Genomic DNA, 15,864 nt, shown 5'->3' on the forward strand with positions numbered 1-15,864 from the left:
ACATGAGCCCTCCTCAACTTTCAAGCTTTTACAAAAGATGGTTTTAAGAAAATGAAGCGAGGCCTAAAGGAATGATTTTTTGTTTATTGCTATTTCAGAGATACTACAAGGTCAAAAAGACATCTTTGTTTTTGTGGTTCCCGTCACTGTTTTTTCACCCTCTTTCTCTTCCTCTCTAGTAATTCACCTTTGAACGCTTACAGCCTCGGAAGAACACATAATTTTTCTTTTCCTCCTCTTTTATTCATAACCAGTGACTGATAATAATTAATACACACAATAAATTGCCTATTATCACCTCTAACTGTGAATAGTGCTTTGTGAGATGAAAACCATTTCTGAATGTCCATTCAAGGTCTGGCCACAGGAGTGTTTAAATCCCAACTCACTATTCTTGATGCATACACAGCCTGTATGAACCAAAAAAAATTTAAAGCAATTACTTTAATGAAATAGACATAACATGAATGACTTTAGAAATACTAATGAAGAATAAGAGCAGGGACTATACAGGACAAAGATTGCACTTTGTGCATTTATGGTGCAATACAAATGATTAATAACAGTGATGCTGCTTAAAGTGTGAACCAGTGAACACTGAAAGATCTACATATGTTCATGTATACAAACTTTCTTAGCAGTGAAATTTGATAGTATGTCTGTATTCTTCAACAATAAGCTGCCTAAATATTAATAGAGGGCACGTTGAAGACATAAAAAAAAAAATCAGTGAAATGACTGGTTTTGTAGCTGAAATATAGCTAGTCAGTTGAGATAAAAGCAAGTAAAACTTCAGAATAGAAAAGAACCACTACAGAATGTAAAAGTACTAGACCAAATCTTCGGCTGTAATTGAAAATGCAGGTGAATGCACGGTGAATATCTGCATATATGCAGAAGTGCCTTATTGCAAATGGATATCCAACTTAAAAATCCCTTTTTTTTTTTTTTTTTTTTTTGTTATTGGTGGTGGTGGTGGTGGATGCAATGCAGGTTGAGAATTTGAACTCATAACCCAAATCATTCTTTAATACAATTCAAAGCTTACTGATGTCAGTGAAAGAACTGGTCTTTTACCAGTTAATTCCATAGTTCATAGTTTAATAAGTAATGGATATTAAAACCCTTACAGGTTACAGCAGAGCTAAAATAACCTTCTATCCTCCTCTGGTAAAATCCAAGGAGCACATTGGATCTGTGAACATCAAGTTATTCCAAAGAACTGGTAGCACTGCACTTAAAGTGGGAAGCCGTCTCTATGTAGGTATTTTGGAAATCATTGCTGTTGGGTTATTTTAATTGGCTTTTTTGGGTGTACTGCTGAAGTACAGTAACTAAGGTCTGTCTGTACAGCAGTGGAAGAAATGCAGTGGAAGTAAACTACAGCCAAAATGGCAAGAATAATGCAGCTGAATACTTTTAACCACACTGTAGCCAAGAGAAAGAATTTTAAAACCTTAACTACTACTATTTTAAAAAAGCATACAAGCAAACAAAAAAAAAATTAAAAAAAATGCATTCACATTCTATTGATAAGTCTTACAGTAGTCTTCACCATTCCTCTGGAAAGTCACTCTCAAAGGATGAGACTATTATTTCAAAGGAATGAGTACCTGCCCATGGTGCTTCCTGCAGAATCTAGCTTTGCTTTCTTTGGGGATTTATTTCATTTTCTTTTAATAAAAGGAATTTAACATTTCTTTACTTAATTTAACCTTGAAAGGAGCAGGTGATTTAAATTCAGTTAAATTTGGGAAAATGAATCAAAAAAACAGGATCCATTACTCCAGTTAGAACAAATATTGCTAAAATAACCTTAACTTTCTACACAAGGACAACAAACACTGTACCATATCCCAAGATTAAAACCATCTAGGAATCACAACTTTTATTCTGGCATATATCAGGCTGTTTCACAGCTTCATGTAAGCACTAGGAACAAAATACACATTGTTACTTCCAGTAAGTGGCCTTTGCACTCTAGGGAAAGGAGCTGCTCTGTTGTTAGTTATACAGTGCCTAAAAACCCCATGAAATTAGCTCTAAATTTATTTAACAAAATAAGTACACAGGTAATAGTCCATATGAATACTCAGCATATTCTCCTGGATGTTTCAAAATCCTGAGGCAATATATTATGAAAAATAAATTTCATCAACAACCCAGATTAGTTCCACCTAATTTCAGGAAGGTAAGTGAGACACCCGAGTTATGCAGGAGGCCACCTCTGCTCCCTTTACAGTGAATGAAGAAAGAGATGCAATGGTAAGGAATCCAAATAGCCTCCAGCAATCTTGCTTTCTTGCTACACTGCTAAACCTCCCCTAAGTACTCAAAATTTGGTGGGGTTAATTAGGCCCAAATATTTGCATTTGCTCCTCTAGCAACAAGTCTACTTACTTTTGCTAGATGTAAAATGTTTTTAAACATCTGAAGAGTTGAAAAGATTATCATTAAATGTATTCATGACAGCCAGGAAAAAAGTAAAAATTTCAAGGATTGCAAAACCTGACTAAGATTTTTTTGAAAAGACTTCATACTTATGTAAATTTGGTTTTTTAAGCAAAAAGAGGCTATTAAAAATGTCAAAGGTTCTTTCCATTCCCAGTAGAGTACAGTTTGTCACAGCTTCCATGGGAAGAAGAATCAAAATGTACTAGGCCAAACCTCACTTCTAAAAACACTACTTACACAGAAGCTATCTGTTTAGCAATTGGTGTTATACTTGTTATAAAAACAGTACGACATTTTGCAGAAGAATATTCCTATTTGGAGTGATTCTATGCACCTTACATTTACTTTTCATTATTAGGATTTGTTAGTCTTCAGGACCAAATTCCCTACTCACTTCAGAGCCAAGTAGAGCTATACCATCTGTGAAACATATATTCATTTTAATATGAAGACAGATATTCATCTGAACAAATTTTAAATTCCAAACATTCAAAGATTTTTTTTTTCATTTTTATGAATATACGACAGCATTGGTGTGTCAAGAAAATATCCTTGAAGAAGTTCATGAAGGAAAAAAGCATACATGTGGTTCGATTCTGCCTTGCCAGACAGTTCAAAATGTAGTATTTCCTAGAGGAAAGAGAAATCTCTGCTGAAGGGAAAACTACACGATAAATGACACCATATGCAGTATTTCAGAATAACATTCTTGAAAATAACAGAATCTGTTTAAACTTTTTTTGGGGGGTGGACTGTGGTAGAAATCAGAGCTAAAAAGAGTGGGAAGAGAACGGGCATCCAGACCACCCGGATGCCCAGAGGCACATCCACCAAGGATGGACGCAGCCTCCATGGGAGCGACTGCAGATGCTGTAGAGCCACCTCTGCAGTCTGAGGGTAAGTGCGGAGGACACCACCACCACCACTGCGCAGGACAGAAACAAAGCACGCGCTCTCTGCCTCGTGAGTTAAAAGCTCATCGAGCCAAGAGAATCGACGAGAAACAATTATTGCTCCGTCTCAGTAATTGAAGCGTCAGCAGCGAACGTTTTGCGGTTCAGTTAAATCCACGCGGCTTTATTCCCTCTTTGATCCCCACCACACCCCCCTTCAGCACTCATTTCCTTTGATGAAGTAGGGAATAATTTAAATCACAGGTATAAAGCTAGAGGTCACAGACCTTAAATTTCAAAATCGGCTAAGTCTGCCTAAGCACTTCACTTCTAATATGTTATGATGTTACAATTCTTGAATAGAGCACCACCTGGTTTCACTGAGGTATTATTCCAAAACCTCAGAAACTTTGTTTCGCCCTGCTAGGTGTTAGACCAGGGGAAGAGTGACTTCTTTCCCTTCTTTAAATTTGAAAATAATCCTTCTATTCTCCCCTCTCTTTAGTTTTGGGAAGCAACAAAAATTCCATTTTTTCCAGATGTTACTCCTTTGCTGGGACTGCCACAAGTCATAGCTTGCTATAAGTCTTGGTGCTTTAATTATATACACTTGTTAATTCCTCATTTGTAGATTTTAAGCTTAGGCTCATTTTTGATGGAAATGAAATTCTTCTTTCTTCCTTAAGTGAGAAGAAATATTTAGGAAGTAATTACACTTCCCTTTAGTATATCCATCTTAATCTACAGTTCACAACCATCCAAAGGACAGAAAGTCTGTTTCGTGACGTTTTCAATATTGCAAAATGGGATAACGACCTTCAGTGAGAATAAATCTTGTAACTTTTGAAGTTATTCACACAAAAAAAATTTTGCAACAATAAGTAATTCCATACTGGTCATTTTTTTTTGTTTCTATTGTGCCTTTTTTTTTTGCTTGCATTATCTTGGACCATTAAAATACAAAATTTCTGAGTGAATTATTTAAAAATTGAAATAGTTTCCTTGAAGTAACATACCAAAACAAGACAATTTGAAACTGCTGGAATTTTTCCTTTCCTCTCACCCTGTTTTTAAAAAAATGTTTTTTAAAGTATGTTAGGCAAAGTTTCAGCTTAATTCTTCCCCCATTAATTCTAATATTGATATCCCATCTATTTTGACTCCATTTTCATTGAAATTTGTCTATCATTCAAGAAGAAAACCAACTCTCAGCAAATAGTCCATTCCTGCCTGACAATCAACCTAATAACTGAAAAACAGAAGAAGAGAAAACAGCCACAAATAAGCCACAGAGGCACAAAGCCGGGAAAAGACAAATGTGCCTTTCTGTTATATATTTCACTGTAGTATAAACGATATCCCATCACACATGACTTCAAGTCACAGTAATTGCTAAAACTGGTCATCACATTTATAGCCTAATGATTGCCTCACTTCTTACCTTCAGCAAGCATGCAAAAGTTGAAAGCAGCTACAAATGACAGCAGCAAATAACACTTCAGTACACGTAGACCTAATCGTAACACTTCAGCAAAACTGAATTATTAGTTCCATTACTAAACCTGGTGTTTGAAAGGACTTAAAAGGTAATCTTTCCATCCAGCTTTCAGAATGAATGTGGGCTTTTTTCCTTCTATGAAACTACTGCAGCTCAATAAGTATTAAATAGACTGATCTATGAATGAAAAAAAATAGTTTTATGCCACTTTTGTTGTCTCATATGCTGTATTGCGCGTTCAGGAAAGCAGCTCAACTTAAAAAAAATAAATCTATTCTAGTCACCAGGCAAAAGAAACTTGAAGTGTAAAGGGTTTTAATTTGGTGGGTTTGGCATTTATGTTTTCCTCTATTTTTCAATAACTGATTAAAGACAGAGTAACCTGTTAATCACCCCCATAAAGATCAGAAGATGAAGCTGATATGCATTTCTTTAGCCTTAACACAATACATAATTTTTTGTATTTTTTTTCTTTAAAATCATCTGAGGCGAAAACCAGTAGATAAACCAGTAGACAACAGTGTTAACATATCAAATGTAAAGTTCAGCTCTACAGAACTTAATAATGAGCTTAATAGCCAGGCTTAGTGAACAGACCCATAGATGTTAGTGGCAGCATTTTCAAAACCAAGTCCTACTCTATTGGTTTTGAAGGATTAGGCCATAATTGGGTGAAGAGTTTATTACAGCTCAGGTAACATCGGCTCACTAGTTTCCAAAGTAGTTCAAAACAATAGGCCAAGCACACTCTCTGCAGATTATATCTAAATTGCTCAAGACTTGGCTCTCCTGAAACATATCTAGAGATCCCATTAAAGGCAATGATTTTTAAGATAAAGAATAAAGTAATAGTGTACATGATACCATCTCTTGAGGAGCTTTATGTTCTCTTTGGGCAGAAAGTGAATATAAGATCATTGATACCTACTAAAAGTCTGAATCCTGAACAAAAATTGAATTAAAGGAATGGATCAAAATCAGGCTAAAGCCTTTATATGCACCAAATGAAAAAATAAGCTTTGATAGCCATCAGAAAATGTGGTAAACTGTTAACTTGCCTCATTTTAAGGCAGAGGAGACAAGTATGGAGTGCAGCTGGGACAAAGAGGCAGCAAAAAGAAAAATCATCAACCAGCAGAAAAGTTTAAGTTGAAATAGCAGAAAGTCATGTGAATGCCTTCAGGTCCCGGATGCAAGCATTTGTGCAAATGTCTGCTTGGGCTCTTTTCACAGCTTTCCCCAAAGACCACAGGATGGGAGGAGACTGCATCCCCGCCTATTCTCACTGTTCTTGAACAGTGTGCGTGTGTCACAAGGAAGAAATTTTGCTGCACGGTTCATCGTCCAGGAGAATGTCAAAGGGAAGGATGACACCAACTGTGACTAACACATTGGAAAAAAGTACTCCTTTGGATGTTTCAAGTCACGCAGTACACGTGAAATTCTATTTACTGTAAAAATATTAGTGAAATACAAAATTGAACACTTTTTCATGGGTTGCTGCTTTTGGAGACAGCACATTTTTAAGATCCTGGGTTCTGACCTGTAAAAGGTTGGCCTGCTCTGACCTAAAAGATACCTCTGATGAGAGATTCCTACACCTCAAACCAGTTAGGAATGGAATGGAGTAGTTATGAGACTCCTACAAGAGATCATTTAATGAGTAGCTATCACCTTGCAAGAATTTCTTCAGAAACCCTAGCCTGAGATAAAATGGCAGACAACAATCCACTCCATTCACTCTAATTTCCTGAGTGCATCTCTCTAAGCACTAGGGGTTTGCACATGCTCTTGGCTAGTCTCAAAGGAGAATGTATGCTTCAGCACTGCCACAAAGTTTTATTAGGAGGAGGGGGATATATATACTGCCTGAAATCTAGCCTTGTAGACTGCATACAACAAAAAAAACCTGCTAGAGCATACAGTAATGAGTTCAGACTGGTTTTCATAAGAACGTTCAACACCAACACCACAAGATGCTGTGGCTTCCTGCTACAATTGCTCAGTCTGGCCACCACTGTACCAAAAGCTGTATAACCCTGTAACCAAGCCTAAGAAGTTTAAGGAGAGCTGGGTCAACTCTGAAAAGGACTTTAGCTAAGTTGCTTCTGCTTTTAACTTCTGAAATACTCTATCCCATGCACTCAGCTTTGCAGCCATCCCAGTTGTTTCCACACTGATTTATTTATTTTTTTTAATAAGGTGAGTTAATGAAAATGTATACCAGTATAGCACAGGGGAAACATCTTTCCAGCTCTTCACTATTCCCAGCACTGACAGTGCTCAAGTCTGAAGGCTCAAAAACAGACAAGAGATAAGTTTTGTCAGAGAGCCATTGCCCCGAGCTTTTTCCTATACACACCATTCCCTCCCCTTGAAGGTCTCCTCAAGGTACAGTACATATTCTATAGAGTCCTTCTACGGTCAGGATACAGATTTGAGCCGACCCTATAAAACAGACATTACTTGTGTGCAATAAATGACAGAATGCATTCTTTACTCTGCATATATGGCTACGTTTTAGTACAGTACCCACATCTAGATCATAATTTCCATGGGTCTATATAAACATGCATGAAGATAAACAGGCTCTCTTCCCATGCAGAACTGGAAGAATTCATCCAGAAGCTTTGCTTTGTAAATAATTTCAGATGTATTTTACTGAAGCTATAAAGGATATTAGCAAGTGCACTGGGACCTTTTGTTTTATATTATTATGATCTGTTACTCTAACAGAAGTTACTAATATTATTTAACCCCACTGGTGTACTTAAAATGAAAATAATTTGAAACTTTTTTAAATAGGTTTTGTCTCTATAATAATCATTTTTTCCAGAATACCCTCTTCCTATTTAGCCTGCTGGGCTGCTGCTTCGTATACCCAGAAAGATACCAAAATAATCCAGGTTTTCAAATTATCCTATCTTTCAGAATACAAAAGTAAACAGCAATCTAAGAATGCTTTGTTAACCTTTTCACTCCAAATTACAGAAAGATTCATTCATAAATTAAATAGTGTATGTCAAAAAATGCCAAAGAAAGGAACATCCATCCTTGCTCCAACCATTTTATGATTGCAGAATCAAAAAAACCCCAAATTATTAGCTGCTGCAATTCTTTGTGGTTCCATTAAAACCATACCTAAGTTTAATCACACCAAAGTCCAAAGTTGAAAAAACATATTACAGAAAGCTTTCATGATGCATATATACAACAAAAAAGAAAGAATGCCTTCCACACACTCTGTAATGGGAAGAAATGACAAATTCACACAGATGCAGCATAGCCTTGCCTAGGACACTCAACACTATGCATGTAGGAGGGCCTCTGCAGCAGCCAGGTGGGATAGATAGCTAATAGAGCTTGTTGAGGTCCAGCAGGGGTGAGGTAAGGCAGACATGTGGTCAGAAACATCACGGCAAGCTTGAACCTACTCTCAAGCCCACCTGCCAAAGGTAGGACCATTATCAGAAGTAAGCCTGTGTCTTCCAGGACTTTCATCATGCTTTCAAATTCTTCAGGACGTGTTTTTCACAGAAATAGAACCAGATGCAATATTCCAGCACTGGTCTTATTAAAGGGATTTAAACAACCCTCCTACCTCTCCCCCCATCTCTACCAGGCAGCACCAGCCCTTCTTGACACTGCCCTGCACTTGAATCCCCTTTGGCTACAGGGGCTTCCTCACAAACCCCAAGTCTTCCCACAGTCACAGCTTTACAAGATAAAAATCTTTCCATTTTGCACACACATCCAGCATTCCTTCTTCCTCAACTCATTTGCAGACAAACTGCATTTTAACAGACTCGCATTACCATGATCTCAGCCATGCTTTAAAATTCATCCCTTCTCCATCAATCCAGCAATCACTGAACCATCCATCGTTTGTCATTACTGTTTATGTTTGCACACAGACAACTAAAGCAGCAAAAAGTATCACACCCGACACAAATGCTGGGGAAAGTCCCCACAAGCTCTTATCCATTGACAGTGGCCTCCAGCCATTACTTCTAAGTGCTGGCAGCTCACCAGCTCTTTATCCATTTTATTGTTACTGTACAGTCCTAATTTTTAAATTAATTTTAGTTGAGTAACAGTAAATCAAGGGCCTAATCAAATTTAAATGTCAGCTATACAAATAGTGTACTTTCAGTCTGACAGCCAAGACACAAGAACAAAACAAGTAATACATTGCTTCAGGTTAACTGCTTCCTTTTGGCAAGAACATAAGTAATACCAAACTGGTCTAGCAGTAAAGTAAGTGATGTAATCTTAATTGGAGGCAGCATAATCAGCTCCACACACAATAAGTGCCACACTAAAACCACCCACTGCACAATTTCTATGGCATGCATACTACATGAAAGAAAGATCTATGTTTTTTAATATCAGCTTTTAGGCGTGATCACCTTTAAGAGCAAACAAAACTTTAATGTCCTCCACACCGACTTGGTACAGTAACAAGTTGAAAACATAGGTAATTTAAAACAGAAAGTTTAAAACGTGTTCAACTTGAAACTACAGGGGAGTCTCATAAACAAGCTTTGGGTATCTGAGAGGCTTAGGATGTTGCTGACCCCAGCTGTTTAACCACCTCTCTGCCAGGGGTGAGCAGCCTGTAAGAAAGGGCAACAAGAGGGGGTACGTTCTATCCCCAGGACCAGGGCCCCATTCCCAGCCTATGCATCAGCACAAGCCACCCAAAAAGAAATGTGAATTAAGGTGAGGGAAGCTAACTGAAGTGCAGGTATTGCTGGCTTTTCCATACAGACTGCAACCTGAGGGGTGGGGAGACCAGCTGGCAGCATCTTAAACCACAGCATCTAAGGCTTCCAGAGCACATCTGTCAGAGCCATTCATGAATAAATTTGAGCATAAGAGTTTGTAGAATTGAGAACTTCACACGTAAAGATTACAATGAAAACACAATAGATAAAAGCACAAAAAGCTACAAAGGCTGATTGATAATGTAAATGTGAGAGGGAATTATCATGGGTAAACTTAACCTTTTCTTCATTTACACCACACAGCACAGCCAGAGAGAAAACAACTGAAACTTTGAAATCTACTACATTTCCAACCCAATCTGTTTCCGCACTATAAAAAGTGGTTCATAACATAAAAGGTTATTTTGTTCCATTATTTATTTTATCTCAATGGAAATACATGAGGATAAATTTGGCTTTCTGGCTAGAGGCAACCAACTACAGGCGGTATAACCCCATCTTTTATTTTGTTGTCTTACTTAAGAACAGAAATAACAGCATTAGTAGTTGACAACAAACTTGTGTACAAAATGGTGTGCTTCAGTTTGCCCTCTGGATTTTAACTTCCCAATACCATTCTCAACATTAACCTAGTGCTAACCTTTGCTCTTTCCCTCTCTCATACTTGCCCTTTCTGGTATAAGTGACTTGGCCACCATAAGCTTCTGCTGTCAGAACAGTCTTTCCCCATTTATTCACTTCACTATCTCAACATCTATTCCTGGATTTCTATTTCACCCTTCCTCTCCTGACTATCTCCCATCTTTCTTTACACCTGCTATTGGATTTACATTGGCTAATTCATCACATCGTGTCTTTCCAATTGTCTCATTTTTTATGGTAAAACATACTGGATGAAGGACGATGCCAAGAACAATCACAATACATGAATAAACAATATTTTGTTGATGTATGAATTATATATTTAACACTGCAAAAAGTCCTGGGACACAATAAACTGTGTTGTATGAAGCTCCATTGTACCATTGCAGTATGTGGTTAGAGAGGCAAAATCAAAATTAAAAATAACTAACGCTGATTTTTAGCCTTGCTGCTAAAAAAATGCAGAAGAAATGGGAAACAAAGGGATTAGCACCGTCCAGGTCAAGAGTGCCTGGAGTAAGTGTTTACACAACCCACTGAATTACAGGGGTATCTATGCACAGCTAGTGATACAAAAGCACCTGGGGTGCCTTGACATTTTCTCATGACCTTCAAACATAATTCTAATGAATAAAAATTTATTAGGAAACATAGGCTGTTGCAGATAATTTGGGGATATTAAAGCAGCATTAATGCAAGTCCTACTTGGAAAAACACATGCAAAGTGCTTTTTCTTCTTCTGTAGCAGTACCAGTGACCATCTATGTTTGCCATTACATGTAACCAGAGTTCTTCGCTAAATGGCAAACACCACTGTTTTTCTGGAACTATCTTTCCTTCTTAACTTCTTTCCAAAGGGGAAAAAAAAAATAATCTTACCTGCGTATTCTGTGTGTCAAAAAATACTCCAGGACTAAAACTGATTATTAAAGAGCCGTAACATAAATTGTGTTTCTTCATCTCCTCTACCAACGACACCATGATGTTTATGTTGTGCATAATACTGCAATGATATATGAGATCATCAGCTTGATAACTAAAAACAGTTTCACTGTGCCTGTGATTGATAAACTATGGAAGTATTAAAACATTAAAAATGTTAATCTTTGTAATAATCTCCTGAAAACTTTTTATATTAATTTAAACCATCGATCATTTTAATATTTAATCATTGCAGATTTCATTTGAAATGAGGATAGCCATTCACTGAAAAGCACTTCATTTATTATTTTAAAAAATGATCAGCTTATGTATTCTGTAAATCTCTTCATATTTTTTCCTCAATAAAAAGTAAACCTGAAAGCAAATGAAAAAGATCTACAAGAACAGAAAAATTTAAAGCAGAGTTTGTGTCAGAAAACACATACTTTTGCAGTCCTGTTCACCAGCAGTAACTGTATTACCACAGTAGTATCATAAGACAGTCAGAGGATTCAGGCAGACTTCTACTGTAAATGAAAATCATTAGCTTCTTTGTCTACACCTTGCAACCATCTATGTTTCATTCTCTTTATATATCTCATAACATGTAAACATAACAATTTACTTATGAAGAATAAATACTTAATATAGTGACTTGGCTCTCCAAGATGATATTGAATTGGTTTAGGTTTTTTAACATGTAACCCCATTTGTAACATTAGCCTGCTTTAGCAACATATAAAGACTGTCCAAAGTATCCTACCCTCCTCTATAATTCACAGCTTCTCCGGCCTAATGAAAAATTTAGCTTAATATGGAAACATCCCGAAGTAAAACAAATCCAAGAACTTCCTAGTTATGAGAAAAATCTCACAGGAACTCTAAAAGTCCAACTGCGATTAACTATAACTAAACTTGATGGTATTTGGTTTCTTTTGAAAGACTTTTAAAGCCATACAAGAAACAAAAACTAATTCATGGTCTCAAGAAACAAATTTCACATAAAAATCCAAAGAAAAGGATTTGCACTGCAAAAGAAACCCCTCGTCTTGTTTTCTATGCAGAGTCTCCTAAAATTGGATGTCTCCTGGAGCTACTGCCATAAAGTACACTGAGCTTAAGTTGTCCTTTAAGACTGGGCTACAGGATTTGGCTGAAATATTTGAAGGAAGTAAATCCTAGATATACAGTGGACAATATAACAGGTTAATATATTAGCTTACATAGTCTTCGTTCTGTATTTGTGACCAATAGTGATTCAGAGGATTTTCCTGTACCTGCTATAAAACTGGCACACAAACTGGCTTCCTTTCCTGAAGAGGCTGCAGAGTGTAACAGCAAGAGCTATGAAGTTAGGGAACTGGCAGAAGTGCACATGGAATCTTCCAGTGCATATAAACTTACTCTGTATAGTTCAAGTTTATGAAAATAAAAAAAAAACACTAATAAAAGCACTATCTTTATTCTTGATTTTATGAAGAAAAGTATATGTCTTCTTGCATGTCACCTTTTGCTAAAGTCTGTTTTTAAGGAAAGATGTATGGAAAAATCCTGTTCATTCAATGTGATGCAGTAACTGAATTCAGGAACTCAGCTGCTTGCATCTGAAACGGAAGGGATAGTCCTGTTTTTATGGAACTTAATAAAAACACACGTATGTGTTTCTATGTATATCAATACAAGATTTAAATTTAAATATAAGAGGAGTTTTACCAATGCTAACAGGAATCTCTGTTTTAGTCATGCAAAGTAATCTTTCAAAACATAGATAACTGAAGAGCTTCCACATCTGTGTTGAAACAACTGAGTATCTTCTATATTGCTTTTGCAGATACAAAATACTATTAGACAGACTAAGAAGTCAATCGTAGAACATTGTTGTAATCTCTACTTGGTTAAATTAATAAATCAAGCTCACAGAATTACAGGATTGTTGATGTTGGAAGGGACCTCGAGGTCATCTACTTGGGCTCATCTACCCCTGCTCAAACAGGTTCAGCTAGAGGACTATACATAAATTATAGAATCATAAATTATAAAATAAATTACAAAAAGGATTTACATATTGAAGCAAGAATAACAGAAGAAAGTGAGCAATTGCCTTTTTGCAAAAAAATGTGTCAACTGTTTGTAATGGTGGGATTACTTTACTTCAAAGTCAACACTTCTTGTTTTCTCTATGCTCACACTTACAATACTGACCTGAAGTAGGCTTACATCTTCACAGCTTCCATGAAGACAGAAAACAAGTCTTAGAAGGGTAAATTGTAGTAATTTGTGATCAAAGATAATCATGCCAACAAAAGTATCTGCCAAATTTTTCCTTAGTGAGCAGACAAGCTATTTTCTGAACAATGAAGTTTATCCCCAGCCTGTTTTGTACCAAGAGGTGAAGCGATTCAGCCAAGGAAGACAGGCCAAATAGCACTACTTCAGAAATGGTTCCATTTTCCCCATGCTTGTAGATTTTTCTGTATCCCTTAAACATCACTTTCTACAGTTTTCCACAATGGAAGTCACACATCAGTAGCAAAGGCTGGAAGAAAGTCAACATATCTTTAGTAACAGGTGCCCTTCCATTCTGATTAGCTCTTTAGGAACGAGCCTGGTCCCCAACAGCAAAGAACTTGAGCCCTCTATGACATGTAATTGAATTACTGTGTGTGAACGTGTGTGCTGTACATACAGCCCAGTTATACCATAAGCTCTTTCAAAGGGGCTTTCTGGTACTATGCTCTGTCCTCCTAATTACGTAGGCTGATGTAAGGCAGAGCAGTTGAGAGCCACGCAAATGTGCTGGCAGAAATCCCTGCCAACACTTCACACTTAGAAATGTTGTGGCTCCCATATTTCTGTCCAGCATTTTCTGAGGGTAAGCATGGCCAGTGCACTCTGCAGAAAACACAAATGAGTCCAACGTACCCGGAACACATCACGCCTGCAAGGTAAACACAGCCAGCTCAACAAGCCTGGGTTGTATCAGATTTACTGCATACACAGAGGCGTCCGACCGCATACAGCCCCATTACGCACCGCACGCGCAGCGGCTCTAACACGTCCTGGACTCACTGCACGTGGGGGGGTCAGCCTACACGCCCGCATGCACGCCCGCACGCACACACACCCACAGAAAGCAGCTGTTTGTCCAGCTCCCAGACAGCCAGAAACCCCACACAGACGGGGTTTCACACACACACATACCCAACCACACTGCGCTGGCGGGCAGCACGTGAGAAGTTGAGCTCATGAGGGAAAGCCGTGGGGTGTCCTCGCACGGACGCATCGCAGACTTCTGTCAGCTCAGCCAGCCTGACAGCCTCCAGGCCCAGGCCTCAAACACAGCCCTCGCCGAAGAGACGCCCCGGTAAGAAATTTATTTCCCTCCAAATGAGCCAGTCGCAGCCTGGTGAGGGACCCAGCCTGGCATCACCTGGGGGCACGGGGGAAACGGGCCCGGCAGCCGAGGAGCGCTCGGTGCGGCGTGAGGTGGCACCACGAGCCCCGGCCCCGCGGGGAGCCGCCCGCTCTCATCTCCCCGGCACAGCGCATGCCGCCGGGGGCGGCGGTGGAGAAGTGAGACGGGTCTTTTCCCGCCCACACCCAACATGGCCGTAGCGGCCACGGCCGCTGACCCCTCCCGGCCCCTCAGCCCACGTTCCGAGGGCGGCACCCGGCCGCCCGCGGCACCGCCCCGATTGGCAGCGCGCTCCGGCCAATCGCGGAGGCGAGCGCCTTCTCCCGGCCAATGGCAGCGGAGGCCCGCGACGGACAGCGGGCCGGCCGAGCGCGCCGCCAGTGCGGACGCTCCCTGCCCGCAGGCCAATGGCGGCGCCGGAGGAGCGGCGGGGCAGCGCGCGCCCCCCCCCCCGCCCCGAGGAGGGGGGGCGGTTGCCGTGACAACCGTAGGCCCGCCGGTGCCGGCCGGCCCTGGCGCCCGCGGCCCCTCGCCCACCCCGGGAAGCGGCGCGGTACCTCGGGCCGAGCGGCAGAGCTCCGCCTCCTGCCTCCTCCCTCCTCTCTCGGCGGGGCGACTTCCTGTGCTGGCGGGGCTGCCGCCGCCTCCTGCCCGAGCGTCCCCGCCGCCCCGCCTCCCGCTCCCACCCGCCCTGCCGGGCAGCGGCCTGCGCGGGGCCGGGGCGCCGAGCCCGCCGGGGTGAGGACTGCCCCGGCCCCGCGGCACCTGCGGCGGCGGGAGCGCTGCCCGGCCCCCGCCCTCCCGCGGCGCCCGGCAGCTGCGGCCGCAGGTGGGTCGGGGAGGTTGCTCGGGCAGCGGCGGCCTCGGCCCTCGCCTCCGGCCTCGGCCCCGCCGCGCCAGCTCCCGCCTGCCTGCGCCTCTCGGGCGTCTCGCTGGGTCTCCGCGCGGAGATGCTTTGGGGGAGGCTGAAAGTTCAGTCGTGGAGTGTTTCAGCATCCCGCCCCCCCCGCCCCCGCTTCACACCCGCCGCTCGGTTTTTACCGCGCTGCTGCCTACCTGTATCAGAATTGTTGCTCCAGACGCGTAGAATGGAAAGCAGTTGACCACCTTCACGTCATCACCATCACAAGCCCGCTTCGGTGGGAACTTAGGTTTAAGGTCCTAAGAAAATAACGCATGGGAAATTACTAACGCTGTCAGGTAGTTTTTCACCACCTTGAGATGACGCTAGGTCCTTTGCAACAGCTAATTCATTTACTTCGGTGCAAGAAGTAAGCTGCTGACTCTTGGAATAGTTTACTGATTAGTAGTGCA

At 40.6% G+C, this 15,864-nt stretch overlaps 1 protein-coding gene across 9 annotated transcripts in view; it reads right to left on the bottom strand.

Moving 5' to 3' along the window:
- Nucleotides 1-15,617, bottom strand: part of TRIQK (triple QxxK/R motif containing) — a 64,824-nt gene extending 49,207 nt beyond the window's left edge. For 2 of the 9 annotated variants that reach the window (XM_069779666.1, XM_069779663.1), the window contains exons 1-3: nt 15,107-15,147; nt 13,338-13,386; nt 299-410 (exon numbers count right to left, since the gene is read on the bottom strand). In XM_069779666.1, the coding sequence (XP_069635767.1) occupies nt 299-350 (52 nt within the window). In that variant the 5' untranslated portion in view covers nt 351-410; nt 13,338-13,386; nt 15,107-15,147. Of the gene's footprint in view, nt 1-298; nt 411-13,337; nt 13,387-14,336; nt 14,763-15,106 lie in introns of those variants that run through there. The other 7 variants (XM_069779667.1, XM_069779665.1, XM_069779660.1 and 4 more) reach the window with 6 other exon arrangements.
- Nucleotides 15,618-15,864: the final 247 nt, after the last annotated feature.

The sequence above is a fragment of the Haliaeetus albicilla genome, chromosome 3, assembly GCF_947461875.1.
Source record: "Haliaeetus albicilla chromosome 3, bHalAlb1.1, whole genome shotgun sequence".
In the NCBI taxonomy this organism is placed as follows: Eukaryota; Metazoa; Chordata; class Aves; order Accipitriformes; family Accipitridae; genus Haliaeetus; species Haliaeetus albicilla.